The sequence below is a fragment of the Rhea pennata genome, chromosome 17, assembly GCF_028389875.1.
Source record: "Rhea pennata isolate bPtePen1 chromosome 17, bPtePen1.pri, whole genome shotgun sequence".
Classification (NCBI taxonomy): Eukaryota; Metazoa; Chordata; class Aves; order Rheiformes; family Rheidae; genus Rhea; species Rhea pennata.
Window position 1 is genome coordinate 7,322,065 of NC_084679.1, and position 26,209 is coordinate 7,348,273.

At 41.1% G+C, this 26,209-nt stretch overlaps 2 protein-coding genes across 13 annotated transcripts in view; both read left to right on the forward strand.

Moving 5' to 3' along the window:
• The window catches only part of EP400 (E1A binding protein p400), a 50,531-nt gene extending 36,170 nt beyond the window's left edge, over nt 1–14,361 (forward strand). For 4 of the 11 annotated variants that reach the window (XM_062589772.1, XM_062589774.1, XM_062589779.1 and 1 more), the window contains 17 exons: nt 44–285; nt 820–993; nt 1,233–1,280; nt 2,297–2,433; nt 3,043–3,099; nt 3,211–3,289; nt 3,875–4,075; nt 4,810–4,855; nt 4,948–5,057; nt 5,665–5,869; nt 6,400–6,563; nt 6,896–7,102; nt 7,393–7,588; nt 8,142–8,272; nt 8,950–9,117; nt 9,923–10,000; nt 11,873–14,361. In XM_062589772.1, coding sequence (XP_062445756.1) covers nt 44–285; nt 820–993; nt 1,233–1,280; nt 2,297–2,433; nt 3,043–3,099; nt 3,211–3,289; nt 3,875–4,075; nt 4,810–4,855; nt 4,948–5,057; nt 5,665–5,869; nt 6,400–6,563; nt 6,896–7,102; nt 7,393–7,588; nt 8,142–8,272; nt 8,950–9,117; nt 9,923–10,000; nt 11,873–12,145 — 2,516 coding nt within the window. In that variant the 3' untranslated portion in view covers nt 12,146–14,361. The remainder of the gene's footprint in view (nt 1–43; nt 286–819; nt 994–1,232; nt 1,281–2,296; nt 2,434–3,042; nt 3,100–3,210; nt 3,290–3,874; nt 4,076–4,809; nt 4,856–4,947; nt 5,058–5,664; nt 5,870–6,399; nt 6,564–6,895; nt 7,103–7,392; nt 7,589–8,141; nt 8,273–8,949; nt 9,118–9,922; nt 10,001–11,872) is intronic. The other 7 variants (XM_062589777.1, XM_062589780.1, XM_062589781.1 and 4 more) reach the window with 5 other exon arrangements.
• Nucleotides 14,362–14,658: 297 nt separating this feature from the next.
• NOC4L (nucleolar complex associated 4 homolog) lies at nt 14,659–24,899 on the forward strand. Of its 2 annotated transcripts, XM_062590308.1 has the most exons (15): nt 14,659–14,748; nt 14,871–14,991; nt 15,089–15,195; nt 15,354–15,461; nt 15,977–16,126; nt 16,735–16,834; nt 17,255–17,289; nt 17,387–17,437; nt 17,963–18,074; nt 18,712–18,772; nt 19,339–19,449; nt 20,778–20,941; nt 21,715–21,797; nt 22,588–22,701; nt 23,013–24,899. In XM_062590308.1, the coding sequence occupies exons 3-15, from the start codon at nt 15,124–15,126 to the stop codon at nt 23,127–23,129; spliced, it is 1,278 nt and encodes a 425-aa protein (XP_062446292.1). In that variant the 5' UTR covers nt 14,659–14,748; nt 14,871–14,991; nt 15,089–15,123; the 3' UTR covers nt 23,130–24,899. The 2 variants fall into 2 exon arrangements, 1 of the variants encoding a protein (XP_062446292.1); XR_009960199.1 differs by lacking the exon at nt 14,659–14,748 and having other exon boundaries at nt 14,916–14,991; nt 22,559–22,701; nt 23,013–23,100.
• Nucleotides 24,900–26,209: the final 1,310 nt, after the last annotated feature.

Here is a 26,209-nt window from a genome sequence, read left to right on the forward strand (position 1 = left end):
GGTAGTAACCATTTACTAAAAATGTCTTTTTTTTTTGTTGTAGCTGCAGGTAGGAAGAAGAAGCAACGTCATGGAGAGACAGTTATTCCTCCTCGTTCACTTTTTGACCGAGCAACTCCAGGAATGTTGAAAATGCGACGAGAGGGCAAAGAGCAGAAGAAAAACATCTTGTTGAAACAACAGACACAGTTTGCAAAGCCTTTGCCGACTCTTGTCAAACCAGCTGCTGAGGCTGGACAGGATAATCCTGAGTGGTTGATCAGTGAAGACTGGGCACTTCTGCAGGTTAGACGATACCTGCAATTTCTTGCTGTTATTGCATATCATATTTTAGTTTCTAATTTCAGAAATGGCTCTTTCTGTACATCACCTGTTGAAGGTCATTTCTAATTCGTGATGGTTAGTTTGGCATTTTGCTATCAGAATTTGAAGCGAATTGTGTATCACTTGTGTTCCTTTAAGGATAAATTAAACATTCAACTACATAGTGCATGCCCTGCTTTTGTTCTAGGGGCTGTTTCCTGTAATGCCTCAGATCAGTTGTGGTGGTTGGACATTGAATAATGCAGCTAAAGTTCTGCCCACATTTGAGCAACACCGAATGGCAGTATGCCCCTCTTATACCAATCTCCAAGGGTTCTGTTGCGCATTAGTCTGCATAACTGCTTACTTATTCTCTGTGAGCATAGATGAACCCACAACCTGAGGGGCAAGCTGTCTGTATCATTCTAGTAATGTATGGATGCATGCAGATAGGGATAGGTTTGGAAGGTTGGAATGATTTATTATCTGCAGTTTTTATGCCTTTATCTCTTCTAGGCAGTGAAGCAGCTACTGGAGCTTCCTTTAAATCTTGCCGTTGTATCACCAGCACACACTCCCAATTGGGACCTTGTTAGTGATGTTGTTAACTCATGCAGCAGAGTCTATCGCTCACCAAAACAATGCCGAAACAGATACGAAAATGTCATTATTCCAAGGGAAGAAGGAAAGGTGAGTTTACGTAGAAATTATGCGTCTTTTTTACCTAAGTTTGTAGAGCTTTTTCCTTATCTCTGTAAACTTTTGTTTTTGTTAAATGTTTCAACAGTGTAAATAAATAACTTTTAAAAGTTTTATAAAATTATCCTCATCAGGATTTCCACTTATTTTATGTGATTTCTTTGAAAAGAAAAAGCACCTGAACAAAATCTTCCACAAAAGATCATCTAACTTTCCTTCTTATTTTACAGCTAATGTACGAAGCTAATCCTAAAAAGAAGACAAAAAGTATTTATAAGGTGTGCATTGGTATTCTTTCAAAATCAAATCTAGACACTGTGGTATTTAGCAACAATGGAGGTGGGCAGATAATTCATATGAGATCCATGTTGAGTGTTACTTGAGTTCTGAAACATCAATTAAAATTCCAAATTTATTTTTCCTTTTTTTTTTGTGGATACAGTGGATTGACACCAGACGTCAGCTTTTGGATTTGATAGCTAAATTTTAAGTCATGCAAGAAGTTTGTGATTTCACTTAAACTGTAGTGGGTATTTTTCCACCTAACAAGCACCATGTAACTTATTCTGATTATGATGATACTTAAGATCTGTAAGAAGGTACTTCATACTAGGATCTAAGTGGATTACATAGTACATAGTGAATTTAATGCTTGAAGCACCTCTTTGTAAATGGGGATGATAATATGCTACAGAAGCAAAAATAAATTCTCGATTATATGCAACTTCTTCCAAACTATACAGCAATTTAATGACAGAACTGGGTGTAGAGTCTAGAACTTCTGACCGTAGTCCCATTCTCAGACTAATAAGCAGGTTTGTCCTTGACTGGCAGTTGCTGCTTAGGAGAAGCCAAATACTAGAATGGCATGGTGTGCTGGATGTTAACATAGCTTTGTTAGGAGAGCAGTGCAGTGATGGTTTTATTACACTATGTGTGCGCTATGCATAACTATAAACTAATGGGCTCTTGGTTTGGGTACTGAATTAAATTTGCAAAATCTAAACTAAAGCAAAGATTCTTTTTCAAATTAGAGTTTGCCATTTTGTATGTCCCCAAGTGCTGATGCCAGTGTGACCGTGAGAACTGCTCCTTATTTTGCTTTTTCTTTATATATTTCCCATAGAGTTTTGTGTAACAGTAAGTTATCAGTGACACGAGGCAGAAACCAGTCTGTGATAGATATGTTGGAGTACGTTTTTAAATAATCTACAAGCGCACCATGTGTTTATACATAGACAAAATACAGTGTGGGTGTGTTCTCAATTAAAAGTTGGTTTGTTTTCGTTTTTAGACTAAAAACAGTCGCCCCCTTCGCACCAATCAGATATATGCTCAAGATGAGGGTGCCACCCACACGCAACTTTATACTAATCATTTTGAGATGATGAAAATGATTGCAGGAAAAAGAAGTCCACCTATCAAACCTCTGTAAGTTTAACTGGGATCATCCAAACTCTGTCTCCACAGATCTGCAAGATACTGTGGTTTGAATTGCTCCTGCAACCAGCAGTAATTTCACATTATGTTTCAAACTACTATTTTTTTTCTCTACTCTTGGAGCTCTTCCTTTGCATCCTGACCTTGTGTCATTGAAACACCATTGTATTTTGTGGGTCTGGGTTAACTTTTACTCATGACATTAATTTCTTTTATGCAATTAAGAGCAAAAAGGCACACGCTTGTGATCTTCTTTTTTAAATCCACTTTATAAGCTATAAAACCATAGTTTTATAGCTTATGTAAAATATATAAACTATTTCAATTTGCCTGAATTGCAAACATTCTGATGTTGGTGTTGTTTAGTAGCACATTGTGTTCTGTGTATATTTCTACAGTAACTTTTACTATATTCACTTAATACTTACAGTAAGTCTTCCTTAAAATGTTTATCTGTATGCAAGCTCCAGTACTGATGGGAATGCCATCATTAGTGGTAAAACTTCACCAAACTGCAGCGTAATCTACTAAAACATGTGAAATTAAATGTTGTTTTTAAGGTTTTTCTGTCTCCAGTAATACAGTTTTGCTCAATTTCAGACTTGGCATGAATCCTTTCCAGAAGAATCCAAAGCATGCATCTGTGCTTGCAGAAAGGTATGCACTCTGTCTTAAAGGAGTTACAAATTGAGTAGAAATGGGATTTTGTAACTTTCAGTTTTTATTTCTAAAATATTGCATGATTTGTTTTATCATCATTGTTTATAGTGGAATCAACTATGATAAACCACTTCCTCCAATTCAAGTTGCATCCCTCCGAGCAGAACGTATTGCAAAAGAGAAAAAGGTACAGTCAGCTGTATGTATGAGTGCAGTGATTAAACAACTAGACAAGAGGTAGAGGAAGCATGAGAAAACTTACGTCTGGGAGAAGTTTGCTGGTACAGTAGGTGTCATGGGCAGCTGCAAGTTGTATGCATAGTGGGGTCTGAATATCTAGTCTTAAGGCAGGACCTTTCCCTGGGCCTGTATGTCAGGTTCATATTTTTTATTTACAAGCACCTTTTTGAAAAATACATTAAAAAACCTCAAACCCTTCCATCTCTGTTTTATTCTTGCCTGTTTTGTATTTCCCCCAACCTTCTTTTTACTATTCAGAAGGAGATACGTTTCCTTGCTTGTTGATGGTAAATTCACTTGCTTTTGTGTTATGTTCTAAGCCATATGACCATGAATGTGCAGCTTGTAGTTTGAAATTAATTAGACCATGTAACTTGGAGTTAGAAAGTTACAGTGCAGTCAGATTTGAGTCTGCATGCACATATATAATACATGCTTAGAATGAAAGGAATGAAAGCTTTTTTTTTTAATATATCCTAATTGTTTCATGCACTGTTTTGAAGACTGTGAAGCTCACACTTTGATTTCCTAGGCTTTGGCTGAGCAGCAGAGGGCACAGCAACAGACAGGCCCACAACCTCAGCAGCAACAAGCTGGACAGCAGCAAGCTCAGCAGCCAGCTGTACAGCAAGCACAGGCCCAGCCTCAGCCGCAGGCTCAGGCACAGGTAGTTCCGCAGCAGCAAGCTGTGGTACAGACTGCAGTAACTACTGTGGCCAACACGGCAGTACTGGTAAGGAATACTGTTGGGTATGGTTTTAGTGGCTAACAGCATAAAATAATTCTGCTAAGAGATTTTGCTAATGTAGCTAAAAACAAAGGTTGAGTGAATTAAACTTTGCTGGGGAAGTGGAGTGTTACAACCATTGTGGATCCTAATGCAATCACAATAGGATGCGTTAGTACAGATATGCAAAATTCTCATGGCTTCTTTCGGTCTAGAGTCTGTTTTTAATGGATTTGATGACAGATCTGAGGCTTGTGTTTTTAAAGCCTACCCTGTTTGCATGCTAATGTGTGCAGGAAGTGGTGATCTTAGTTTGCTTGTTAAAGGTCTAGAGTACAGCATCTATTAAAGAGAGGGAGAAAGGGCTGTGACCTACAGGTATCACTGTGTATCAACTGCTTGGTGATATTTGTGTGTGAGCTGTTACCTGCAGTGTCCCAGAGTAATATATTACTCCCTTATCAAGGATGTCAAATGGTATTAAATTTACCAAACATTCAGCTGCTCTCCAATTGCTTGCTTGTGTGGCAGAACCCTAAAGTATACATAAATTTTATAAGTAAAATGATCAAGCAATAGCAGAAGTATCTGTGCATTTTATTGTATTTTTTTTAAATTCTCACTTCTCTTAGAGCATTGTGTTAAACAGCCCAAAAGTATAAGAGTAATGTAGGGGTTTTTTTTTTGTTTTTGTTTTTACTCATTTTTCTGAACGGTTACCTCAATTGTCTTCTAAATAGGCGGGCACAATCAAAACAGCAGTTACTGGGACAAGTATACAGACTGGTAAGAAGACTTTATAATTGGGCATTGGAGATGAGAGGACATTCAGATTTTTATTTTTTAAAATCTCGTGTTTAATCTTGGGTTGTTTTCAGCTACAGTGAGTGGAAATGTCATTGTGAATACAGTTGCTGGAGTCCCTGCTGCTACCTTTCAGCCCATCAATAAACGTCTGGCTTCACCTGTTATACCTGGAACATTGACTGTGAGTAGACTGCAATACTAGTTGTGTGCCTGGTCTGATTTCGGTTGCAAGTTTTATCAGCATATCTGTTTTCTGCATTAGCCTTCCGTATTATCAGAAACTCTTACCAACTTCACATGTTTTAAGTGATTCTGTTTGTAACCCCTCTTCCCTGCCAAAAACATCAGAACTCTCTGTGACAGCTTATCAGAACATAGTACCTTACTGATAGTACTGTTATAAAAGGCTCACAAATGAGTGCTGTCATAGAAAGTGATTCATGTCATTGTCATTTCCAGTCTATAATTGTTCTGTGCTTTGTTAATTTTGAGCTTTATTGTTATTTTAAGTGTATAAGACTATAGAAGATAACAAAAGTATGAAAGGTAGGAAAATCAAATTTCTGTAATGTGGTTAAGGTCTTGGTGATCAGCCTGTTTTAAAAAGATTTAATGAGAAGCTGATTATGAGACGTATCTGACCTGATAGGTATGTTAGAAAGATTTGGGCCTACTTTGCTTTATTTTTGATATTTGTTTATAAATCTGTATAGTCTGCTTCCACAAAGTTCCATAGTTTTATGCAAGGTTTGAAAAATTTGAGCAATAATGACTTTGCTCTTCTTCAGACTTCCGGAGGCACTGCAACTGCACAAGTGGTACATACCCAGCAGCGAACTGCAGCAGCACCTGCTGCTTCGACAGAGCTGGTGACGATAGCATCTACCCAGGGGGTTCGTGCAGTGACATCAGTGACAGCATCTGCAGTTGTAACTACAAACTTAACACCAGTGCAGACTCAGCCAAGATCTTTGGTGACTCAGGTTACACCAGGTAATAATCATGCATTTATTTATTTATTCATTTATTTTTTTCCCCCAAGGGTAATGTAAAGAGCCTCAGACTTCTTACAGTTTACTTGACCACCACTTGACTAGCCGCAATATTGAAAGTCTGTATTTGTTGGCAACACTATTAAACAATGCTGCAATTTTTAACTTGCTTATTGTTGCTGCTCAGATTACATTTTTCTCCAGTGAGTATTTCTGGATAAAGTGTTGCAGGAGAGAATTACTTGGTCTCCTAGCATTACAATTCAAAAATGATTATTAATAAACTAGCAGTACAGTGTTGGAATTGATTGCCTCAATTAGAAACCATTGTGAAGAAAGGCATATATAATGTATTATTTGCTCTACTTTTTCATCATGTTTATGCTAATGTGCTCTTATTTGTTGCTAGAACACAAACTGTACTGGAGCAGAAAAAGGTGCATTTAACAACTTTTCAGTTGAAATCAGTGCATTAAATAGAATGTTGAAAATCTTCCTTCAGAACCCTTTATTTTTTCTCCTTATTTACAGCCACGCCGACAGTCCAGCTCTCCGGCAAAACAATCACCCCTGCGCACTTCCAGCTTCTCAGGCAACAGCAGCAGCAGGCTGCTCAGGTGCAGGTGCCACAGATTCAGGCTCAGGCACAAGCCCAGTCTCCAGCTCAAATAAAAACTGTAGGGAAGTTGTCACAGGTGAGGAAACTTTCCTGAAGTAATATGGTATGTTACTGTCACTGTTACTGCAAGCATCATTAACGATGTTTATTGTAACCTGTTTTTTTGGACAAGAATGAAATGCAGTTCTTCTTTAAATTTGGTCCTTCTAAAATTTCATGAAGTCAGGAAGCCCGATAGTCATTTCAAGTAGTCCCACTTTTGCAGTAAGTCAGGATATAAAGCATTGCAATCTACAGTATAAAGGAGGTGCATTCTTAGCTCTTTGCTCCTAATTAAAGTTCACCCTCGTTCCTGTTCTGGTAGTTGTATAAAAAATTGGAAATTATGGAAGCGTTTTATTTTTGCAGGAGCAGCTGATCAAGTTGCAGAAGCAGAAACTGCAGCTTCCTCAGCAGCAGGCAGCACAGCAGACACAGCAAGGGGCCCAACAGCAAACAGCACAAGTACAAGTGCAACAGCAACAGCAAACTCAACAACTCACTGCTGTCACAGCACCTCGGCCTGGTGCAGTTCTCACAGGCACTGCTGTGACAAACCTGCAAGTTGCTCGTCTCGTAAGTTGTCTTTGACTTTGCGAAACAGTGTTAAACACCTATTTCTCTTTGCTGATATAAATGAACTAGATGCTAGTCATTTGTGTAAATAAATGCTTATGCAGTAGAAAAGATACAACTAACACAAATAGCTTTAAACTGCACTTACACTTCAGACACAATGTCAACTAGTCTTAATGTAAAGGAGAAATTATATTCAGAAATGTTTACAGCTCTCATTTTACAGCGACCTATTAGATGCAGCAAACATTATTTTGCCAGTACAATAATCTTCATTCCTTACTGCTTAGACTCGTGTTCCTGCTTCCCAGCTTCAAGCGCAAGGACAGATCCAGGCCCAAACTCCACAAGCAGCACAGGTTGCTTTGGCAAAGCCTCCAGTGGTGTCTGTTCCAGCTGCTGTTGTGTCATCTGCGGGAGTCACGACACTCCCTGTTACTGTCGCAGGCATAAGTGTTGCTATTGGGCAGCCACAGAAAGCAGCAGGTAGGTAAAGAGACTTGCTAAAATTTAGTATAATTTAAAATCCCATTTCTTTAAAGCTAGGGTGTTTGTAGGAGCTTGAACTCCAATTTGTTTCAAAAACATGTTGAGAGAATTGCGCTTATACCACTTAATCTGGAGGTTAGTATGATTCCATAGCCAGATAGTTATTTTAAATTTAAATCTGTGCATAAGAGTAGGTGAGCAGATAGAGTTTTTCATCACTTCTTTTAAATTTAAAATGGAGATGTGAAAACTTTTATTTATTTCAGAACTATCTATTCTGAATTGTAGTATGAATGAAATTTTTCCTGTGGGTTTTACTGTTAGAACACAAACTTAGCTTACTTGTGCCCGTAGATGAAAAATGTTTCTACTCCGCTCTCAAAATCATCTATCTTATTTCTGTTTAAAATCAGTGGGTTATCGGGTATTAAGAGCTACGCAAATGTGCAGGTCTATAAAAACCACAATCTGTGCTTGCAAGCTGTGGTTTTGGGGACGGAGCAGTTAAATGAAGACTCTTTACATTTCTAATTATTTTTGTAATTTTCAGGAGGCCAGACAGTAGTTGCACAGCCACTGCATGTCCAGCAGCTTCTAAAACTTAAGCATCATCAAGCAGCACAGCAACAGAAAGCTATCCAGCCTCAGGTTGCACAGGGTCAAGCTGCTGTGCAGCAAAAGGTATTTGTTGTCTGCTCTTTCTTTGAGCTCTGTAAGTTAATGTTAAGCTTCAGTTCTGAATTATGATGCTCCTAGACAGTCAGTTAACATTTCTGTGGGTGGATCTTAAGTGTATTTGAAGAGATTGGTTTTTGGTAGAGAGAACGGTTTCTCATGTGCTTAAAATTTTTTTCATTAAGACTATTGTTTGGTTTGATTTTTCTTTTTTTTTCGTGCCGCAAGCTGTTCTGTTTGTTTTCTGGTTTAAGTAGCAAAGATTAGGATTCTCTTTATTCTCTTCTAATATAGCCAAATATGGAAAATTCCTAAAGATGTTCACTTTTTATGATATATACCATGCATACTTTTTCCTGAAATGTCATCATCTCATGGACTTTGCTATTGATCAGCCATTGATGTGGTTTTGTTGCAGTTTATAAGTTTCTCAGAGGTGTATTCCTGCATGAAGTGTGTGTGTATATGTGTGAGAACCTTTACAGTAAATGCTTTAAATGATTCAGAATGCTTTTATAAATGCTTGAAAGCTTTCTCCGTACTCATTTTACTACTGTTAAGCTTGAGAGGGTTTGTTTCTGTAACTAAATGTAATGAATTTAATCAGTTACATACCTGTTCTTTAAAAATATATATAAATGTTGTGGACACTAATGTCTAATGCTTCTTTTCCTCTTCTGCAGATAAATGCTCAACAAGTCACAGTCCAGGCCCAACAGCAGACGTCACAGCAACAGAAAGTAACTTATACTACACAGCCTGCCATTAAGACACAGTTCTTGACAACTCCAATTTCCCAAACCCAGAAACCGGGTGGAACACAACAAGTGCAGGCCCAGATTCAGGTACAGGTAACACAGGTTTACACATTTAACCTCTGCTATGATTGGAGAATGGTGAAGATGACAGGTGACTTAGCATTTTAGATCCTGCTGTTACTAATTCCAGTTTTGTTTGTATAAATTGACTTTGTAATAAAATTCATTGATGCTGAATTTGCAGCGGCTTGTTAGCAAAATTTATTGATGCTGAATTTGCTGCAGCTTGTTAGCAGGTCAGAGGAATCATCTGAGCTATAAGTTCTCCTTTCCTCTTTGAAAGAAGTAAATTGTGTCACTCTTTTTTATTAAGTAGTGGATTCCAACTGTGTTTACTAGGGAACATTCAACCAGAGTTCTTCCCAATATCTGCTGCTGCATCCTGGCCCAAGCTCTGGCAACCAAGAGTAGCTGATAGCTATCTTCTTTTCTGCACAACTAGATCAGTCTAACCAAGTGACAAGTAAGGGAGTTAGGAATTGGAAACCTTAGTATTTCAGAAGTATTTCTAAGACAATGTAGGCCATTAGAATTTCTGTGCTTCCCTTAATTTTGTATAGCTAATGGAGGAAATGAAAGTATGTTGCAAAATTAAGACTGCAGTTCAGTTAAGACTGAAAATTTGACTCTTTCTTCCCATCCTACGTAAAGTCTTCAGTACACTGATCTAAAAGTTTGTTTGTTTTTACAAAAGTACAGTATTACTGAAAATGACAACCTGCAGCTTATCATGAACTGCGTTTTGGAAACTTAGTAACAATTTTGATGGTATAGTGTGTTGTTGCTATAAACCACTTTTCATTTTGACTACGTCTTTCTTTATTTCATGTCCCTAAAGGTTGCAAAACTTCCACAAGTGGTCCAGCAACAGGCTACTGTTGCCAATATTCAACAAATGGTTTCAGTTTCCCAACAGGTAGGTCTTGTTCATGACAAATATGGCACTAGAAACATGATCCTTATTGCAAGCTCATTTATTTGGGAATATATATATACATATATATATATACACACACACACATATATGTATATATTTCTTCTTAGGTGTACCATATGCAGTAATTTTGAAGAATGTAGCAAGTATCTTTCCCTTGTGTAAAAAATGAATCACGATTACTGAGTCAACTGCTGCATATCCTCTAGTCTGTAAAATTTTGCTAGATAGAGCAATATTTGTTTGTCATTCTAGATAAGTTGAAAAACAGCTTTTTAAATATATTTTCTGGAGTTGAAATTTTTAAAAAGTGGTTTCTTGTGATGTATTGCCATGTAGCAAAGAATTGAACTAATGAACATCATTTGAGTGTGTTCTTTCACAAAAATTGGGACAAACAGAGAGTTACAAATTGTTTCGTTCCAGTGCCCAAAGCTGTTCCAAGTCAGCCATTCACAAAAGTCAGAATGGTAGAGTATCTGCTCTAAATGTGATGTGTGACTAGGTGAGGCTAGGGCAGGAGAAGGACAAGACAGTTTGGTCTCCCTTCACCTAACTACCCAGAAGTTCATTTAACAATTCAAAACAGTGTCTTTCAGACTTTAGCAATAGGCTTAAGTTCTGTTATGTTATTGATTAGCAGGAATGATTTAGCTTTGGATGATTCATGGAGCTATTGCCCTCAGTGCACAGAAATCTGAGCCAATCAGCTCTTAATCTGTCACAGTTTATGGTGCAGTTTTTTAAGGCAGAGCAAAATCTGTGGCTACTTATTTTATAATGATGATAAAGTGCTGTAAACTGATTGATAACCACCTCAGATGTGAATGCTGCAAGGGCGAGGTATACAGTGGGGAACAGAAACTTTGTCATTCTTCCCAAGTTGAGTTATCCTCTCTAGTCAATAAAAACCTTAGATTATTTTTCAACAGGCATTAAAGGTTAGATTTTCTAAACTCTGGGACCACTGAACTCTATGGAAAATAAAAAAAGAAAACAAACAGCAACCCCCCTACACTCTCCAGTGACATCAGTGGCAGTAGGATTAGGCCATATTAAGTATTTTTAAAACTGCAGGCTTGATGTGTACATCATTTTCTTTTTACCTGCATTGTTAGTATAGTGCTTCCCAAAGGATTCTTCTTGGATTGGTGCAGAGGTAGCTTTCCCCAGGAGAAGCCTTTGCAGCTTCATTTGGCTTCTGCTCTGAAGCTGCTCAGTTTTCATTACGTTCTCCTCCACACAAGGAGAGGTTGGATTTTTCTCTCTCATTCTGGATAGAATTCTGAAAACTAGATTCCTGGACCAGATCCAAACTACCCCACCCCAAAGCAGTGATGGAGGTTGGTGGCTGTAATCTGAAAAGGTCATGTCAGAGACCGTCAGGGAGCCTCAGTGGCCATATTTGTTGTCACAGTGTGGTGCAGAGTGGGCTTTTACTTCTCTTTGATCTGTTCTTTTCTGTGTTCCTTCACTCGTGCTTCTGTAGTACTGGAATTTTCCTGTCTAACCAGTGGGGTTTTTTTACCTTTCATATATCTTCTGTAAACGAGCTGGGAGAAGTTTCTTTTGATTTGCAATGTAGATATCTAAGCTATGAGTGTCTTGGCTCCTAGCTTTTATTTGTAAGGCTGTACTCTAGAAAATGTGGCTGAAAGGTGTTTCTCATTCAAACTGTGCATCCTACGTTCTCAGCATCCCTCGTATTCTTTCTACTTTGTCTGGGGTGATTGTCAGTCAAGAGAACAAACACGCATAGAAATAAGGTGCTCTTCTGTAGTGCAGAAATTTTATGAATACTCTGCTTAATGCCAAGCTATCCTTTCGTAATTGCCTTGTCATCCTAATGTCTAGGTTCAAGCCCAACCCCAAACTGTGACACTCTCTCAGACAACAGCAGGTCAGCAGCAGGTTCAAGTGATTCCTGCAACAACTGCCACTGCTCAAGTTGTCCAGCAGAAACTGATTCAACAGCAAGTTGTGACAACAGCATCTCCCCAGATTCAGGCTCCAGGTGTACAGAATCCTGCACAGACACCAGCAACGTCTGAAGCCCCAAATCAGCAAGCAAAAGTACAGATGAGGACACCTACTGTCAGGTTAAAGGCACCTACTAAACCAAGTTGAACTAATAATTAAAATGCAATAAGCAGGGAAATAGAGCATTTCGTGTTTGCTAAGCCATGGCAAAGTGAGAAGCTTCTCCAAACATCCAAATGAAGACAAATCACCTTTATTTTTTGTAAAGGAAGGATTTTGCTGTTGAACATTTAAACATGGAAACTCTCACAAAACTTCAGTATGTTAGAAACTGTTTAACAATCAAAATCTGTACAAGATACATTCTGCCAGTGTTCTCCGTGCTCATTCAAGTCAGATAAAGCAAACATTACTTACATTTAAATTCTGCCCAGCTACACAGGAGTAAAATGGTGACATGCCATAAATGTCAGTACAATTCATCTAGGTTAGCATACCATAAACTGCCTGTGGGAATACGCAGTTCTTTGCTATAATTTGGAAGAGTGTTCAATATCCATAGTGAAGCCATTCAAAGAATCAAGTGTGGCTAATATAGCAAAGTATTTTCCATCTATAAAAGCTGCATGTTGTTCTCGCTTGAGGTAAATACCTCCAGAGGAACTAATTTATATTTGAAGTATTCCCTGAAAAGCTTAGCCAGTAAATGTGAAAACCTGTAAGTATATGTAATTAAAAGGAAAAAAAAATGTTTCATTCTCCATTTTTGTAAGTCTTTTAAAATGTTTGTTAGTAGTTCTGTGTACAGTTTACTGAAGCACCCAACCTGTGCACTCATTCTCATATTTCACTTTAAGATAATGGGTATTTTAGGCATGAACTGAGTAAATACTGTGTTGATAGTAGGTGTGTATTAAAGTGTAGCCCATTTTTTGTAAAAGATTTGTTCAGTAGATACAGCTAAACAAATGGTCCATAGCTGTTTCCCATGGGACTTCCGTAAAGGAAAATCTCAAACAGATGAAGTTTAATCTCTCAGTTTCATTCTGCTCTTGCAACATGTTTAAATGTTCAGTACTTTCTACTCTGCTTTCAGCTTGGCGGGTGGGGGGCTGAGGGAAGGGGAGAATAGTGAAATTTAAGACTAATTCTTCAATTGTGTAAAGAATAAGATCTAACTTTTGTACTATTCTTTTACTAAAGCTAATGATGAATGTATCTTCAGGTGGGTATTTTGGATGTGAATAGAGCGTGGCCTCTTCCTCCAAATCAGTTTGCCTTATTGTTATGGGGAAAAAAAAGCAAAAAGCTGCATAGAACTGTGGGGATTTTCTTTACTTTTTCTTGCATAAAATTGCTGAAAAGCGAGCTCTGTTTGCAAACAGCAGAGTAATCAAAAAGCTTTTGGTGGTTTGAATACATTTGTTTTACTTTGGCCATAAAACTGCGTGACATGTAAAATTCAGACAAGTTTATAACATTCCTTTTCTGAAATGGTTTTAAAATTATTTTTTCATTCTGTGGTCTTTTTACTGTTTTAGGAGGGGAGCCTATTTACAGGCCAGGAAAGCATATCTTTTGTTCTTATTGCTAAATGTACACACCTATAGGTATCCAGCAATCCAGATGGCTTAAACAAGAAAGAATACTCGGTCAACTCCTCTGTTTTAAGTAGGATAGACGTTCTGTTAAGATCACGAATGTAACACTGGGTCAGGCAGAGTTCCTGATTTTTTTTTCTTTTAAATTTTATACCTCTTTTCTCCTGCATCGTATTTTTCTTGGACCCTCAGGTCTGCAAATATGGGGGGCATTGTTGGTTTTTTTAATTTTGTGCATGAACAAATATTCTCCTGACCCTGCTGAACCACTGTCTTGTGCCATTACCTAAAGTTCATTACTAGCAGAAAAGCTAATAATGTTGGCAATGGAAAGAGTTGAAAATGCAAAGTAAATGCAGCGGTAACAGATAACTGACACTGTGCGCAGTATGTCGTTGCTCATCCAAAAATATTGCTTAGTTAGCCCCAGTTTTACTTTTAGATGTTTAGCTCTTACTATGTGCATGGGAGTCGGGGGGGACACACACTTGCAGCAGCGGGAGAGCTGTTGCCTGCGTCATTGTGCTGGTCTGATTTGGTGTCTAAAGAGGCAATTGTTTCTTGTTTAGGTCAGTTAAAGAAGATAAAAATCGCTTTTTTTTTTCCCCTCTCCTTTCAATGTGTCTCTCTCCCCGAAGTGTGTTAGGAAGTCTACCTGTAAATAACGTATGTTCATAAGCATTTGTACTTGATCCAGTAGGATTGTAGGGACTAGTGATGTATCCTACCTGAAGGTGTAATAAAGTGTACATTTTTATAACACCTCCGTCTCAGCCCGTCTGTACCGCGCCGGGGAGACCGATCCCCGCCTCGGGGGGCGCTTTCGGGCCGCAAAAAAGCGTTTTTCCGCCCCGCCCCCCCGCGCCGGCGGCACGCCCCGCCCCCCGCGGCGGCACGCCCCGCCCCCGCGCCGGCGGCACGCCCCGCCCCCCGCGGCGGCACGCCCCGCCCCCCGCGGCGGCACGCCCCGCCCCCCGCGGCGGCACGCCCCGCCCCCCGCGGCGGCACGCGCTTCCGGCGGCGCGGCGCGGCGGGAGCAGCATGGCGGGCGGGGGCGGCCCCGGCGCCGCGGCCGCCGCGTGTGTGGACGCGGTGCTGGGCAGCCGCGGCGGCGCCAACCGCGTCTTCGAGATCCTGGAGCTGCTGGCGGTGCGGTGCGGGGCCGCGCCGCGCCGCGGCGGGGGGAGCGGGCCGGGCCGGGCCGGGGGGGAGGCCGCGCGGGGCCGGGGGCGGCGGGGCCGCCGCCGTCGCCTCAGCGCCGCTGTCCGCAGGCCGAGGAGGAGGAGGCCGTCGCCTGCGCCGTGCGCGCCTGCCGCCGGCTCTTCGGGGCGCTGCTGGAGCGCGGCGAGCTCTTCGTGGGCCCGCTGCCCGCCGAGGAGGCCTCCCTGGCCGGTGAGTGCCGCGGCGAGCCCGGCCCGGCCCGGCCCGGCCGCGGCAGTCTGGGCCGTGGCCGCCGCCGCTCACGCCCGCTCTGCGTCTTGCTTCGCAGGGAGCTGCAGCGCCGAGGACAAGTACAAGATCTGGATGCGGCACCGCTACAGCAGCTGCCTGGGCTGCTTGTCGGAGCTGCTGGGACACGAGTCCTTCCAGGTCAAGGTGGGGCCGCGGCGGCGGTGCGGGGGGCGCTGCCGGCGCCCCCCGGGAGGGGCACGCAGCCCTCCGGGCTCCTTCGGGAGCGACCTCCTTTGGATCTCACCGCCAGCCTTGTTGTTGAGGTGCGTTTCCTTTCTTTCCTTCTTTCCTTTCCTTTCAAGGAATTATCGCTCTGTACCCTCATGAGGTTTGTCGAGTTGGAGGCACAACATCCTTTAATCGAAGCAGAGTGGAAGGGGGGTTTCACTTTTCCTCGTGAGCTTCTTAAGGTGAGTTGCAGAACTCAGAGGTTCTTGCTATTGTTTACTCCTTGACCCAAGAAACCTGTTGTGCTCGCATTCTCCAGGGCTAAAATTTCAAAGTAGGAGGTTTTCACAAAGAGGGGAGATAAGGTGTTACAGAGGGAGCACCAAGACCTAGAATTTCCTGGGAGCACCTGCCCTTGCCCATGTGATATCTGACAAATGATAAGCTGGACTCTTGTGCGTATATGAGGTAGCAGCTCTGGGCTTTTTCAGGCTTGCTGGCCTTATTTGCTATAGGGATATGAGAGAGAAGGTACTGCCCCTGCTTCAGCTGGTTTTCTTTGATAGCAGAGACTCATATGAGGGGGGGGGGGGCTATTAAAGGGGCTTGGGAACATGTGCTGTGGAGCAAGCAGGATGCAGCACTGCTAGCTATGTTTCAGAACGACAGAGGGATGCACTAAGCCACCACAGCTTGCTGTCTGCTCCAGTACTGTAAGAGACTGACCTGTTGTTTTGCTTTATGAACCCTTTTCTAGATAGTTGTTGATGGATTAATTCCCTTATACGAGGATGCTTCGCTCCTGATCTCTCGCTTCCAAGAATATATGGAGTATGATGATGTTCGGTACTTTGTGATGAAGGCAGTCACGGAGAGTATTGGACAAGTCATGCAGAAGACAAAAGAGGTAACAAATTATTGCCATTGAGGTGGGCTTGGATATACTTTTACTCTGAAAGGTTTATCTTTTGGGTGAGGTGTGGGACTGGTAGTATATGGAAAAAGGTTGGAAGCAAGACAAATGAGTGTGCTCATTTGAATGCATTCATTTTTCTTGCTCACAATGTGTGCCAGGTTTGGGTAAAATTGTCCTCAGTCTGAAATTGAGGTAGTTCAAGAAAGTTCTATTGTTGTTGTTACAAAACCTCATAGTTTATTCTGTAGCTTTTGTTTTAATCAAATCTAGTGATTAAAAACTCGGTCAGAGCTTTTAATTGTATTCTCTCTGGTGCAAAAGAGCCCTTTTTTTTTTTTTTTTTTTGGCTCTGCCAGTTTTGTTAACGCAGAGTTAGTTCAGACCTACGCTTTGTGTTAGGCAAACGAGTAATATTCCAGGGCAAGAGTAAAACAGAGAAGAAAACAGTATGTAGTTTAGCCATCAGCATTTTTTCATTCCTTTTCTTTCCTAATTAAATCTATTCAGTGCTTGCGAAATAGAGCAGTGTTAAAGTCCAGCATGTTTTGCCATCTGTTGTGGAGCTTGCTTCATGTTTGAATATATGCTTTTTTTCCTAGAGGCCACTGCCATTATACCAGCAGAACATATTTTCCCTCATTTCACCTATTAACATGCCAAACAAAGAACGTGACATGGTCAAGTTTATGGTGAAGCAAGGTTGGTAAGCTCCACGTGCTGGACTGTGTATGAAAGGGAAAAGCATGCTTAAGATTTGTATTGTAAAGGCTTCATTAGCATTTGCAAATGAAACGTGTTTGCTTCTGTGATCATGACAGTATTAAAAATCTGCATTCCTCCGTTTAAATTGGGGTATGTCATGGCCTTGTGTCAAGACAAGAACTTCAGACCATATTTTTGTATGCCTTGCTTTGCGAGTAGCTTCCTTTTCCTCTTGCTCTCAGCCCAATCTTAAACAAATATGTAATTGGGCCTGAGATAAAATTATATTTGCTGTATTTATGTTGCTTAGTTTTATGTGTAATTAGTGTGAGAGTTTTCAAGGGACTACATAAAACAAGGATCATCTTACTGTTTTAAGCATCCTTTTCAAGTTCAGCATCTGTTTTGTCTTCTCAGATAACCGGGAGGAGTGGAAAGTGTCGAAGCTGCAGGTAACTTCATTTGGTGCTTCAGAGTTGAACTTTGATCTACTTAAAGTAAAACTTTACACAAATGTACTTAATTCCTTGCTGGCAATTCTGTTTTAAGGCACACAAGCAGGCGTTTGAAAAGATGTGGCTCAGTTTTTTGAAGCACAAGGTGAGTGTTAGTTCTGTCACTGATCTGTGCTGCCTTCTAATGGCTCGTCCTCGGAGGCTGCGGCCAGTTTTTGTTTTGTTTACAGCCCAGTCACCTTTTCTGTTTGATCATTCTTCTGAATGATCTTCCTCATATATGGTTTACTACTACTCTTAACTCTCAGACTTTTTTCCCACCTTGAAGTCTGCTCCTAAGGAGTGACTTGCAGTATAAAGACCTCTGTTTACAAGTTAAAGATTCCCAAGCCCTTTCATTGCTTTCCTCCCACTTTCCCTACTGAACTGTGATCACACTTTCAGTTGTGAGTGGCAGCTTCTGTGATTTAACTTAATTATCAATTGTCACTTGTAACTTCTCTCATTTGGCAACTGATGCTGCATGCCACACTATATTGTTCTGGCGTATTCTGTTTTGCTTCTGTGTTGCCTATTGCAAGCATGTATTACTCTTGCTCTTTCAATTCTCCGTGTATTGATTGACTGTGGTGTGTGTGGGTTTTATTTATTTATTTATTGTCCTTCACAGCTACCTACTGGCCTTTACAAAAAAGTTCTTGTTATTCTGCATGACTCTGTTCTGCCTTATATGAATGAACCCACTCTCATGATAGACTTCCTGACAGTGGCCTATGGCATAGGTGAGTAAAAACAAGCTTTTTATCCTTTGTGCAGCATGGTAGATAAGACTGAAAGGACTGCTGCAGGCAACACCATAGCCTTTTTGTGGAATGATTCAGGACAGAAGCCCTCCCCTAGACAAAGAAATGTCTATGCCTTTGGCTGGAATTAAGCTGAGGAGCTGGAAGAGAGAAGTTTTTACCTGTGTTTGTCAGTTTTTGCTCCTTGTATGTAAGGAAGATCATATTTAAAGCCTTGAAAGAGTTGAATAATGCAGTGATTTATTTTAAATGTAGAGTTCAGCCAGCACTGCTGCTATATGGGCTGCATCCAGACACAGGATGTGCAGTTTCCTATAGAAATACCCTTTCTGAGGAGGACTCTTCCTCCCCTGTGAGGTTTTTGGAGGATTAGAACAGCATTTTTGTGTCTTTGTCCTTCAGAGTTTATTACTCTAAACTACAATTTAATCTTTGTAAGTTACTTCTGAGCCTCTGGAAGCTTTTGTTTGAACTTGTATTACTTGACAACCATCACGCTGGCACTAACTTCAGGTACTCAAAGTATTGTGTCCTTTTTATGAAAGTTTTGTAATAAAAACAAGTTGTAGCTGATGGTTTTCTTTTGTTGTGTTAATATCTGCTTGCTTTCTTACAGGTGGAGCGATCAGTCTCCTAGCCTTAAATGGGTTATTTATTCTGATTCATCAGCATAATCTGTAAGTAAAAAGAACATCATGTTTAAGGAAATGCGAGTTTTCGCTTTCATGTCTTTAAGAGGGACTGAAATGGATTCTCCAGGTCTTCAGGCTTTGGAATTCATCCAGGAGAAAGCCAAACTTCACAAGAGGCTCTGCTGTTTGGATGTCGAACTCTTTTGATAGTATGACCATTTTTTCAGCTGAGTCTAAATACCCTCTCATCCAGACTGTAGCCGTTTGGCACTTGAAAATCTATTTTGATGACCTGATCACACAGTAAAGCTGTGGCATGCCTTTCACTAGATCCTGTACCACTGCAGTCGGTGGATATAGCCTCACGTACTCAAAATAGCTTAGCCAGCACTGCAAGCACAGGAAATTCACCTTACAATGTGTTTTCAAGTGATGGCTATGGAGAGGAACGAAAAGAAAGCTAAACAAAGCTGGTAGAGCACAGCAGGCTTTATAAATGACCTGGGGTCATTTATAATGAATGCACAGAGACATTTAGGCACAGTGCAATCCTGTCGTACTTGGATAATCTGCAACGGATGCTGTCTTTTTCTTTTTTGTTTTTTAAACAGGGAATATCCAGACTTTTACAAAAAGCTGTACAATCTTCTAGACCCATCTATATATCATGTGAAGTATCGAGCCCGATTTTTCCATTTGGCTGATCTGTTCTTGTCTTCATCGTAAGTAACAGTTATATACGTTCAAGTATTTTCCTCATGCTTTTCTGTTGGCCAGAAACTGTTCTTGAACAGTCCCCATGTGTCTGGATTTAATGTATTCAATGTGCCTGCTGGGTTGGATTTTTGTTTACTGAGAGAACAATCCAAGAGTGTGATTGCAGTGTTGTGTAATTTTGCAAGTGCTATTTTTGAAGATTTGCCACATGCCCATCTAGTTTCAGAAAGTAAAAGTGCAGTACATTATCTGAGTTTGATCTGCAAATGATTATGAATGTATTTTGATGTGTTTTCCATTTGGCTGAAAGTGATAGCTTTATGAATATGGAAAAATAACATTTGCAATTTTTTTTTTTAAACTAGACAGGAGATCATGAAGCTGTTGATAATTTGATGTCTTTGCAGAGATACACCATTGGGATGTAGTGTTTGACAGCCTGTCTTGATGCTGTCAATTTTTTGTACACAGGGAAGAAACTAGATAAGCACCTGGTCATTCAAGGTTATACTTTGGTTACCATCATTTCATATGCTATAAAATAAACCCAGAGTAACACTTTACAATTCAGCATTAGACACTTAGTATCAAACCTCCTTGTATTCATAGTGCACTTTGGAGTGAGTAACAAGATATGCTAGAGTACTGTTTGGTGCTGTTGTTGAGCCTTGCAGGTCTAGTGAGCCCCAGGGCTGAAGGCTGAGTGGCTGAAACTTGTCATCTTTCATTCCAGCTCCTCAGACCTGAAGGAAGTGCCTATATCAGCTGATTGTTGTTTAAAAATTTGCATTTTTACCGTAGAAATAAGAACTACTCTGCACATATACATTACTACAGCTTTATGTCCCTGTTGACCGCTGTGCTGCTTGCTTTTGTCCTGGAGGTATTACATAAATTTTACACCATGGTCCATGTATTAATTAAACCCACAAAAATATATTAGAAGAATATAATTAAGGTTACCTGCCCAAGTGCTCAAAAGTTAATAAAATGACTGAATAAAGACTGCAGTGTGAGTGAACATTACAGGAGCTGTACTTGGCTACAGCAAGTGCTTGGAGTGATGCCACACATCTGGGTTGAATCAAAGGTGATTTAGATTATTCATGCATTGAGTGGAAATTGCTGCAGATTTTGTTGCAGGCAGCATACAAGACCATGTATCCATGCCTGGAACCAGGTATCTTTGCTTACAACCTTTCTTTATTCCATAGTCCAAAAATATGAAGAGGCCTACTGATCTTTAACCTGATGCTCTGTCTGGGTCAATAGTGTTGCCAGCTTGTTTGCTTGGACTTTTACATGCTGATGTCTTCTCTTTTCTTTCCAAAAGTCATTTGCCAGCGTACTTGGTAGCAGCGTTTATAAAGCGTCTCTCCCGGCTGGCCCTCACTGCTCCTCCTGAAGCTCTACTCATGGTCATTCCCTTCATCTGTAATCTCTTCCGGAGGCACCCAGCATGCAAAGTGTTAGTACACAGACCTAATGGGCCAGAAGGTAAGAGGGAAGGTGGGCAGGGGATTTTTGAGTAATAAACAGTAGGATTTAATTCTCCGGTGGGAGGAGGAGAGATTCAAGCCCCAGTTCTAAGGTTCAGAAGGCTCCCTGTATCCCTTGGCTTTGCAGAAAGCCTGCAAGCTGCTCCTTCAGGTTCTCCGTTTGACTGAAGACATGTCTGAGTTATTTCTCTCTGAGCGTGAGCCTCACTGTTGGCTACTCTACCTCGAAGTAGGATGCCCTCTGTGCAATTCTCCAGGCAAACGGTGCTTGGAGCTAGGCACATTGATGCAGGCTGCCTCCAGGTGTTAAAGGGCTGAGACAGCTGAACCATACGCTGTGCTTGTCTTACTCCCCTCAACACTCTATTAAGCAAAGAAATGAGAAAATAAACTGAATGCAGAAACCCAAGACCTTCTCATTTTCCGCCTACAATGTTTGTTAGGTCCATTGGTTTTCCTGAGTTATTCTTCATTTGTCCATGGTTTAACTGATTAGTGCTGAACATCAAAGTTCGAAGTTGTCTGAGTTCCCTTTTGTATCAGCGCATTCCACCACTTTGTGTCTTTCTTCCTGTGCCTGTTAAAATGTGATTCTGTAATGCTTCAGTGACTTGGGCCTTGCTGAGGTGTGTAGGTTGTTGTTGGATCCTAAATGTATTGGGAATAGTCTTAGACAACTCTTGTAGCAGTGCTGCTCTTTCTCATTTGTGTTCGCTTTGAAGTTACGTACATCATGCAAAAGATATTAGCTCTGCATCTTCCTCTCCTCAGATTTATCAGAAGATCCATATATTATGGAGGAGGAGGAGCCATCTGAAAGCAGGGCTTTGGAAAGCTCCCTCTGGGAGCTACAGGTATGTAAGCTTAAAAAAGCACATCTGTTCATGGTGTTACTTTGCACCCCTTTCGGTGCCTGTGCAGGGGGCAAATGATTTTATGCGCTGTGGAATTAGTACGTGCTAGTTACTATGTGGTATGTGAGCACATGCAGCTGAAAAGTGTGTAGTTAACAGCCAAAACACATGAAGCAGCTGCAAATATGTAAGGCTTTTCACTTGTGTTGGAGGAGAGAGATGAACTTGCTGAGTTCTTACAGAAAGAATTGGAAATAGCCATGTAATTCTGTAGAAATGGCATTAAAAATGTTAAAGAATATTATAACTTTCAGGTGGTTTATTTGTAGGATGGTGTATGAAGGCTGGAATTGGTTAAATTATTTACAGTGAAGCTAGAACCACGTGGCATTTCCCATTTAAATACTACAAGGGTTTTGCATAAGGGGCTGAAACAACAAGAGTGTTGGTTGGGACCTGGAAGCAGAGAGCAGGAGTTCAGATGCAGCATCAGGACCATGGGAGATGACAAACTGTCATGTGCCATAGGAACTGTCTGTGGAAGGGCCTGTCAGTATTGAGCTGGGTGTGTCCCAGGTGGAAAGGGACCTTTGGCATGCTTGAAAGATGGCTGGAATCTGGATTTACTGGAGCTTTGTAGTAGTGCTGAACAGTAAACTTGTCGCCTCTGCCAGAATGTGGTGGTCGTTGAATATCTGACTAACAGATGTGGATGCCTGTGCAGGAAGTCAATGGATGCATGTTAACCCTTTACGCGTTAGCGCGTCTCCTATTTGCCTTGCTTTTGCAGTCTCTACAAAACCATTATCACCCAGATGTGGCCCAAGCAGCTGCTACCCTGAACCAGTCACTGTCAGAAATAGAGGACGACATATCGGGGCTCTTGGAACTCTCTGCTTACGAGGTAGTGTTGCTGTGCTTGCATTAAAGAGTGGAACAAGGGGAAGAGAGACTGGTTCCTGGGTTCCATAGCACCTTCATCAGCTGCTGAGGAGGGAACTCAGCTGACTTTGGTTACCCAGAGCCAGGGAAATGTCTGTTAAATGAAGGAGCAGAAGACAGCAGTGATAACAGGGCTGGCTTTTATATAAAAGAGCTGAAAGGCCTGATTTATTGCTAAATCTTTGTAGAGATTAGAGTGAGAACTGGTATGAACCAGGATGAAGTGCTTCTCCTGAGTTTTGCCAATATCTTCTCTTTTTTCTTTCTTTGTAGCTTTTTGATAGAGAAGTAAAGAAAATAACCACTGATGTGCCCCTGGAGTTTGAGCCAGTGAGAGGTTTGTTTGGGAAGAAGAATGATATCTTTGCAGCGCACTTCACCTTAGAGTGATATGATCTCTGATAAGCACATCTGCACAACTGATTGACCTTGGGGACATGCCCAAAGCACACATGCTCTACTGGATATTTCTGTCTTTGAAGTATCTCCGTGTGGTGAGAGCTGAACTGCTTGAGAAAGATGGTGCCTTCTTTAATGACCTTTGCCAGTACCCACAGATGGACTTTTCCTCTTGGCTGCTTGTTTCTCACTCTTGCATATTGCTGCCTGATGCTTGGGAGAGACTTTGAGCAAAGTTTTCTGGAGGTATTTGTGTCTGGGATGCCAGTGCTTTTCTCTGAAGCAGCTGGTGCTGACTGTGATCAGTGGCTGTGTGGACAGATCATCCTGCTGCGCTCATATGGGACTGCGGAAGCTGTGGTCTCTGACAGCTGCTCTTGTTCTCCAGCTGTGTTAGATTTACATTAGAGTTGGTAACTTGCTTGTAGCAAGTGACCTTAATGTATAGCTGTAAACCCTGATGATACTTTAGTCATTTTTATAAAGTATTAGAAGTATATATTTTATATATACTTTTTTAACTCACCTCTTCTGGGAGATATTTAACTTTCATGTATCAGTCTCAACACTCCCATGTTCCGGATGCTGGAAGCTTAGGTTTGTCAAAAACAACTCAGATCATGCTCAGTAATTTAATTTCTGATGTGTTGCATATGTTCCTTCGTGTACATCTGTCTCATGTAAAGTTGCCTAATTTGAAAATGAGCTTTGAAAATGAGCACAATTTCAGTGATTGCTCTGGGGATCTACCTGCTCACCTGAAGTGCAGTGGGAGGTAGGTCTAATCCATGATTTTTGCTTCAGAATGATAAGCAGCTTAATGGAGTTTTGCTTGCAGCTTGCAAGCATCATAGGAACTGTGGCAAATGTATACCCAGGTGCCAATCAAGTTTTAACTAGCATCCACTGGTGCTAGGTGGCTTTGTTAATTCATATTTTTCCTATATTTTGAGAACTGATGCAGAAATTCCTTCTGATAATGTTTCCCAAAATGTTAAGTGTTCTACCTGGGTTCCAGATAGACTCACTGAGCACTTGTTTCCTCTTGTCATTTTTAATAATCTATTCTTGTCTCGCTAAGTTTTAACTCCACTTACAGTATTTTGAAATCATAATTTGTGAAAGAGAAAAATATAGTCCAAGTGAAACCAAAGAAAGCTAATTTCTGGCAGACAAGACTGCTTAAGTTGAGGGAAACTCCAGCTGTCATAAAGACACTAGGTGTTAGGTTTTCTTCATCTGGTTTTCTTCATGCTGTCCAAACAACAAATAGATAAAGGACCATGTATTTTTAGTGAAATCATTTTCTCATCATATCTTGAACATCCCCAGAGTATTGAGCTGTACTCTCTGTGTTCTCTTTGATACTTTTTAATTCAAGTGGGGGGAGAAGGGGAAGGGGAAGTGTTCAGAATCCTTATCTGCTTTTTTGAGAATCTCACTCTGTTGTTCTGCTTTGTGAAAAAGCAGGTCTGTCCTCCCTGGCCAGCCTGCTTTTCTTTATCCTTTGACTTCCGGTATCTGGTAAGAAGGTAAAATGGTTGATGCTAGCTTCCAACTTGAGAGTTCACCCAGAGCCTTGTGTTTCAGCTCTAAAATGCATTTCCCTGTATCATGTGTATGTTGTGTATGTGTGTTTATTAAACGTTTTGAAGTGCCCTGATAGTATTGAGGACCACCTAAGTTCCTTGGAAAGATGTATATACCTGTACTGTCTTTCAGATTAAGTGATATATCTTGGAAATATATATAAAAAACATTTCTCTGTGTCCTTTTATTTTACTCAGGTTGGTTCAGTTATGTCTGTGAAGTTACTGAGGCATAATATCATTCAAAACTTTCTTTTGACACTCTGGAGTATTGTGACTGTTATACTGCGCAAAAACTGAACTATTCGAACGTTGACCAGTCAAGTTCTCATGGCGCTGAAAATGCAGGATTGCTTGGGTTCCTGTATCTGGAGGAGGGTGAGCAGTGTCTGTCTGTTAACCTGGCATCCTGACGGCCGCCTAAGCTACGTGTCTGTCTGTCATCCTGGGCTTTCCTAGGCCAAACAGGAGGTGCGAGGCAGACTGAGATGCTGGGTCTGGGGGAGAGCAGCAGGCTCTGGTTTGTGCCATGTCATGCTGCTGCCTGGGGGCAGAGCCTTGGATCTCAGACCAAATGGCCACAGATTAAAGTATGGTCCATACGCTTGGAACAGGGATGCCCCTAGAAATAAGTGGATATTGCTTAGGAATAGACAAAGACTGAATAGGCACCTGCATCTTTCACATTTCAACAGCCACAGATCCTAAGCACTGCATTGCATTTAACAGTGGCTTGGCTGGACTAGCAAGGGAATTTTTTTTATTATTTTTTAAAGGTGTATTCCCAGTGCCCTGTGTGTTAGCCTGCTGCAGCTCCCCCAGATGTTGAGATGGAGGACTAGGCTAACACCACATGATTTCAGTTTTCTCTGCATATTTAGGTGCTGAGTTGGAAATCATATTAGTGCTTGACGTAAAGTGTGTGTAACTGATCTTGTGTGACTCAATAATCTGTTTTTTGGTGATGCTAAGCAGGCCCAGTCACAGCCACGCTGCATGTGGTGCTGTACAGGCAGAACCCACAGAGCCTCCCTGTTTAGAGGAACACAGCTTAAAGCGTTGAAGGTCTTCTAAAGCCTCCACCTCCAATTGCTGGTGCTGTGCTTGCCTAAAAAGCTGCCTTGAACTTGCCTTTTCATGGAGATAATTTGAAGACCCTGCCTGTCCTTGAAAAATGTTCCACCTAGTTTTTTTATCAAGCTTTTATCTTTAAACTTTGACTCCACTCTCCTCAGTAGGAGGCATCAGGAAAAAAAATCAGTGGTTATAAATATTAAGTTTCATCTGCACTGAGTGAACAACCCTTATCAGGCTGCACACCCGCTGCTGCTGCCGCTCCACAGGTCTCCACAGACTGCAGATTATAGATACTTTAATCATAGTGTATATTAACTGGAAGGCCAGACTGGAGTACCAGGCAGAGAGCACATAAGTCATTCCTGTTATTATTTGATTTTTATCAGATGTTGGAAGCAGGAGAGG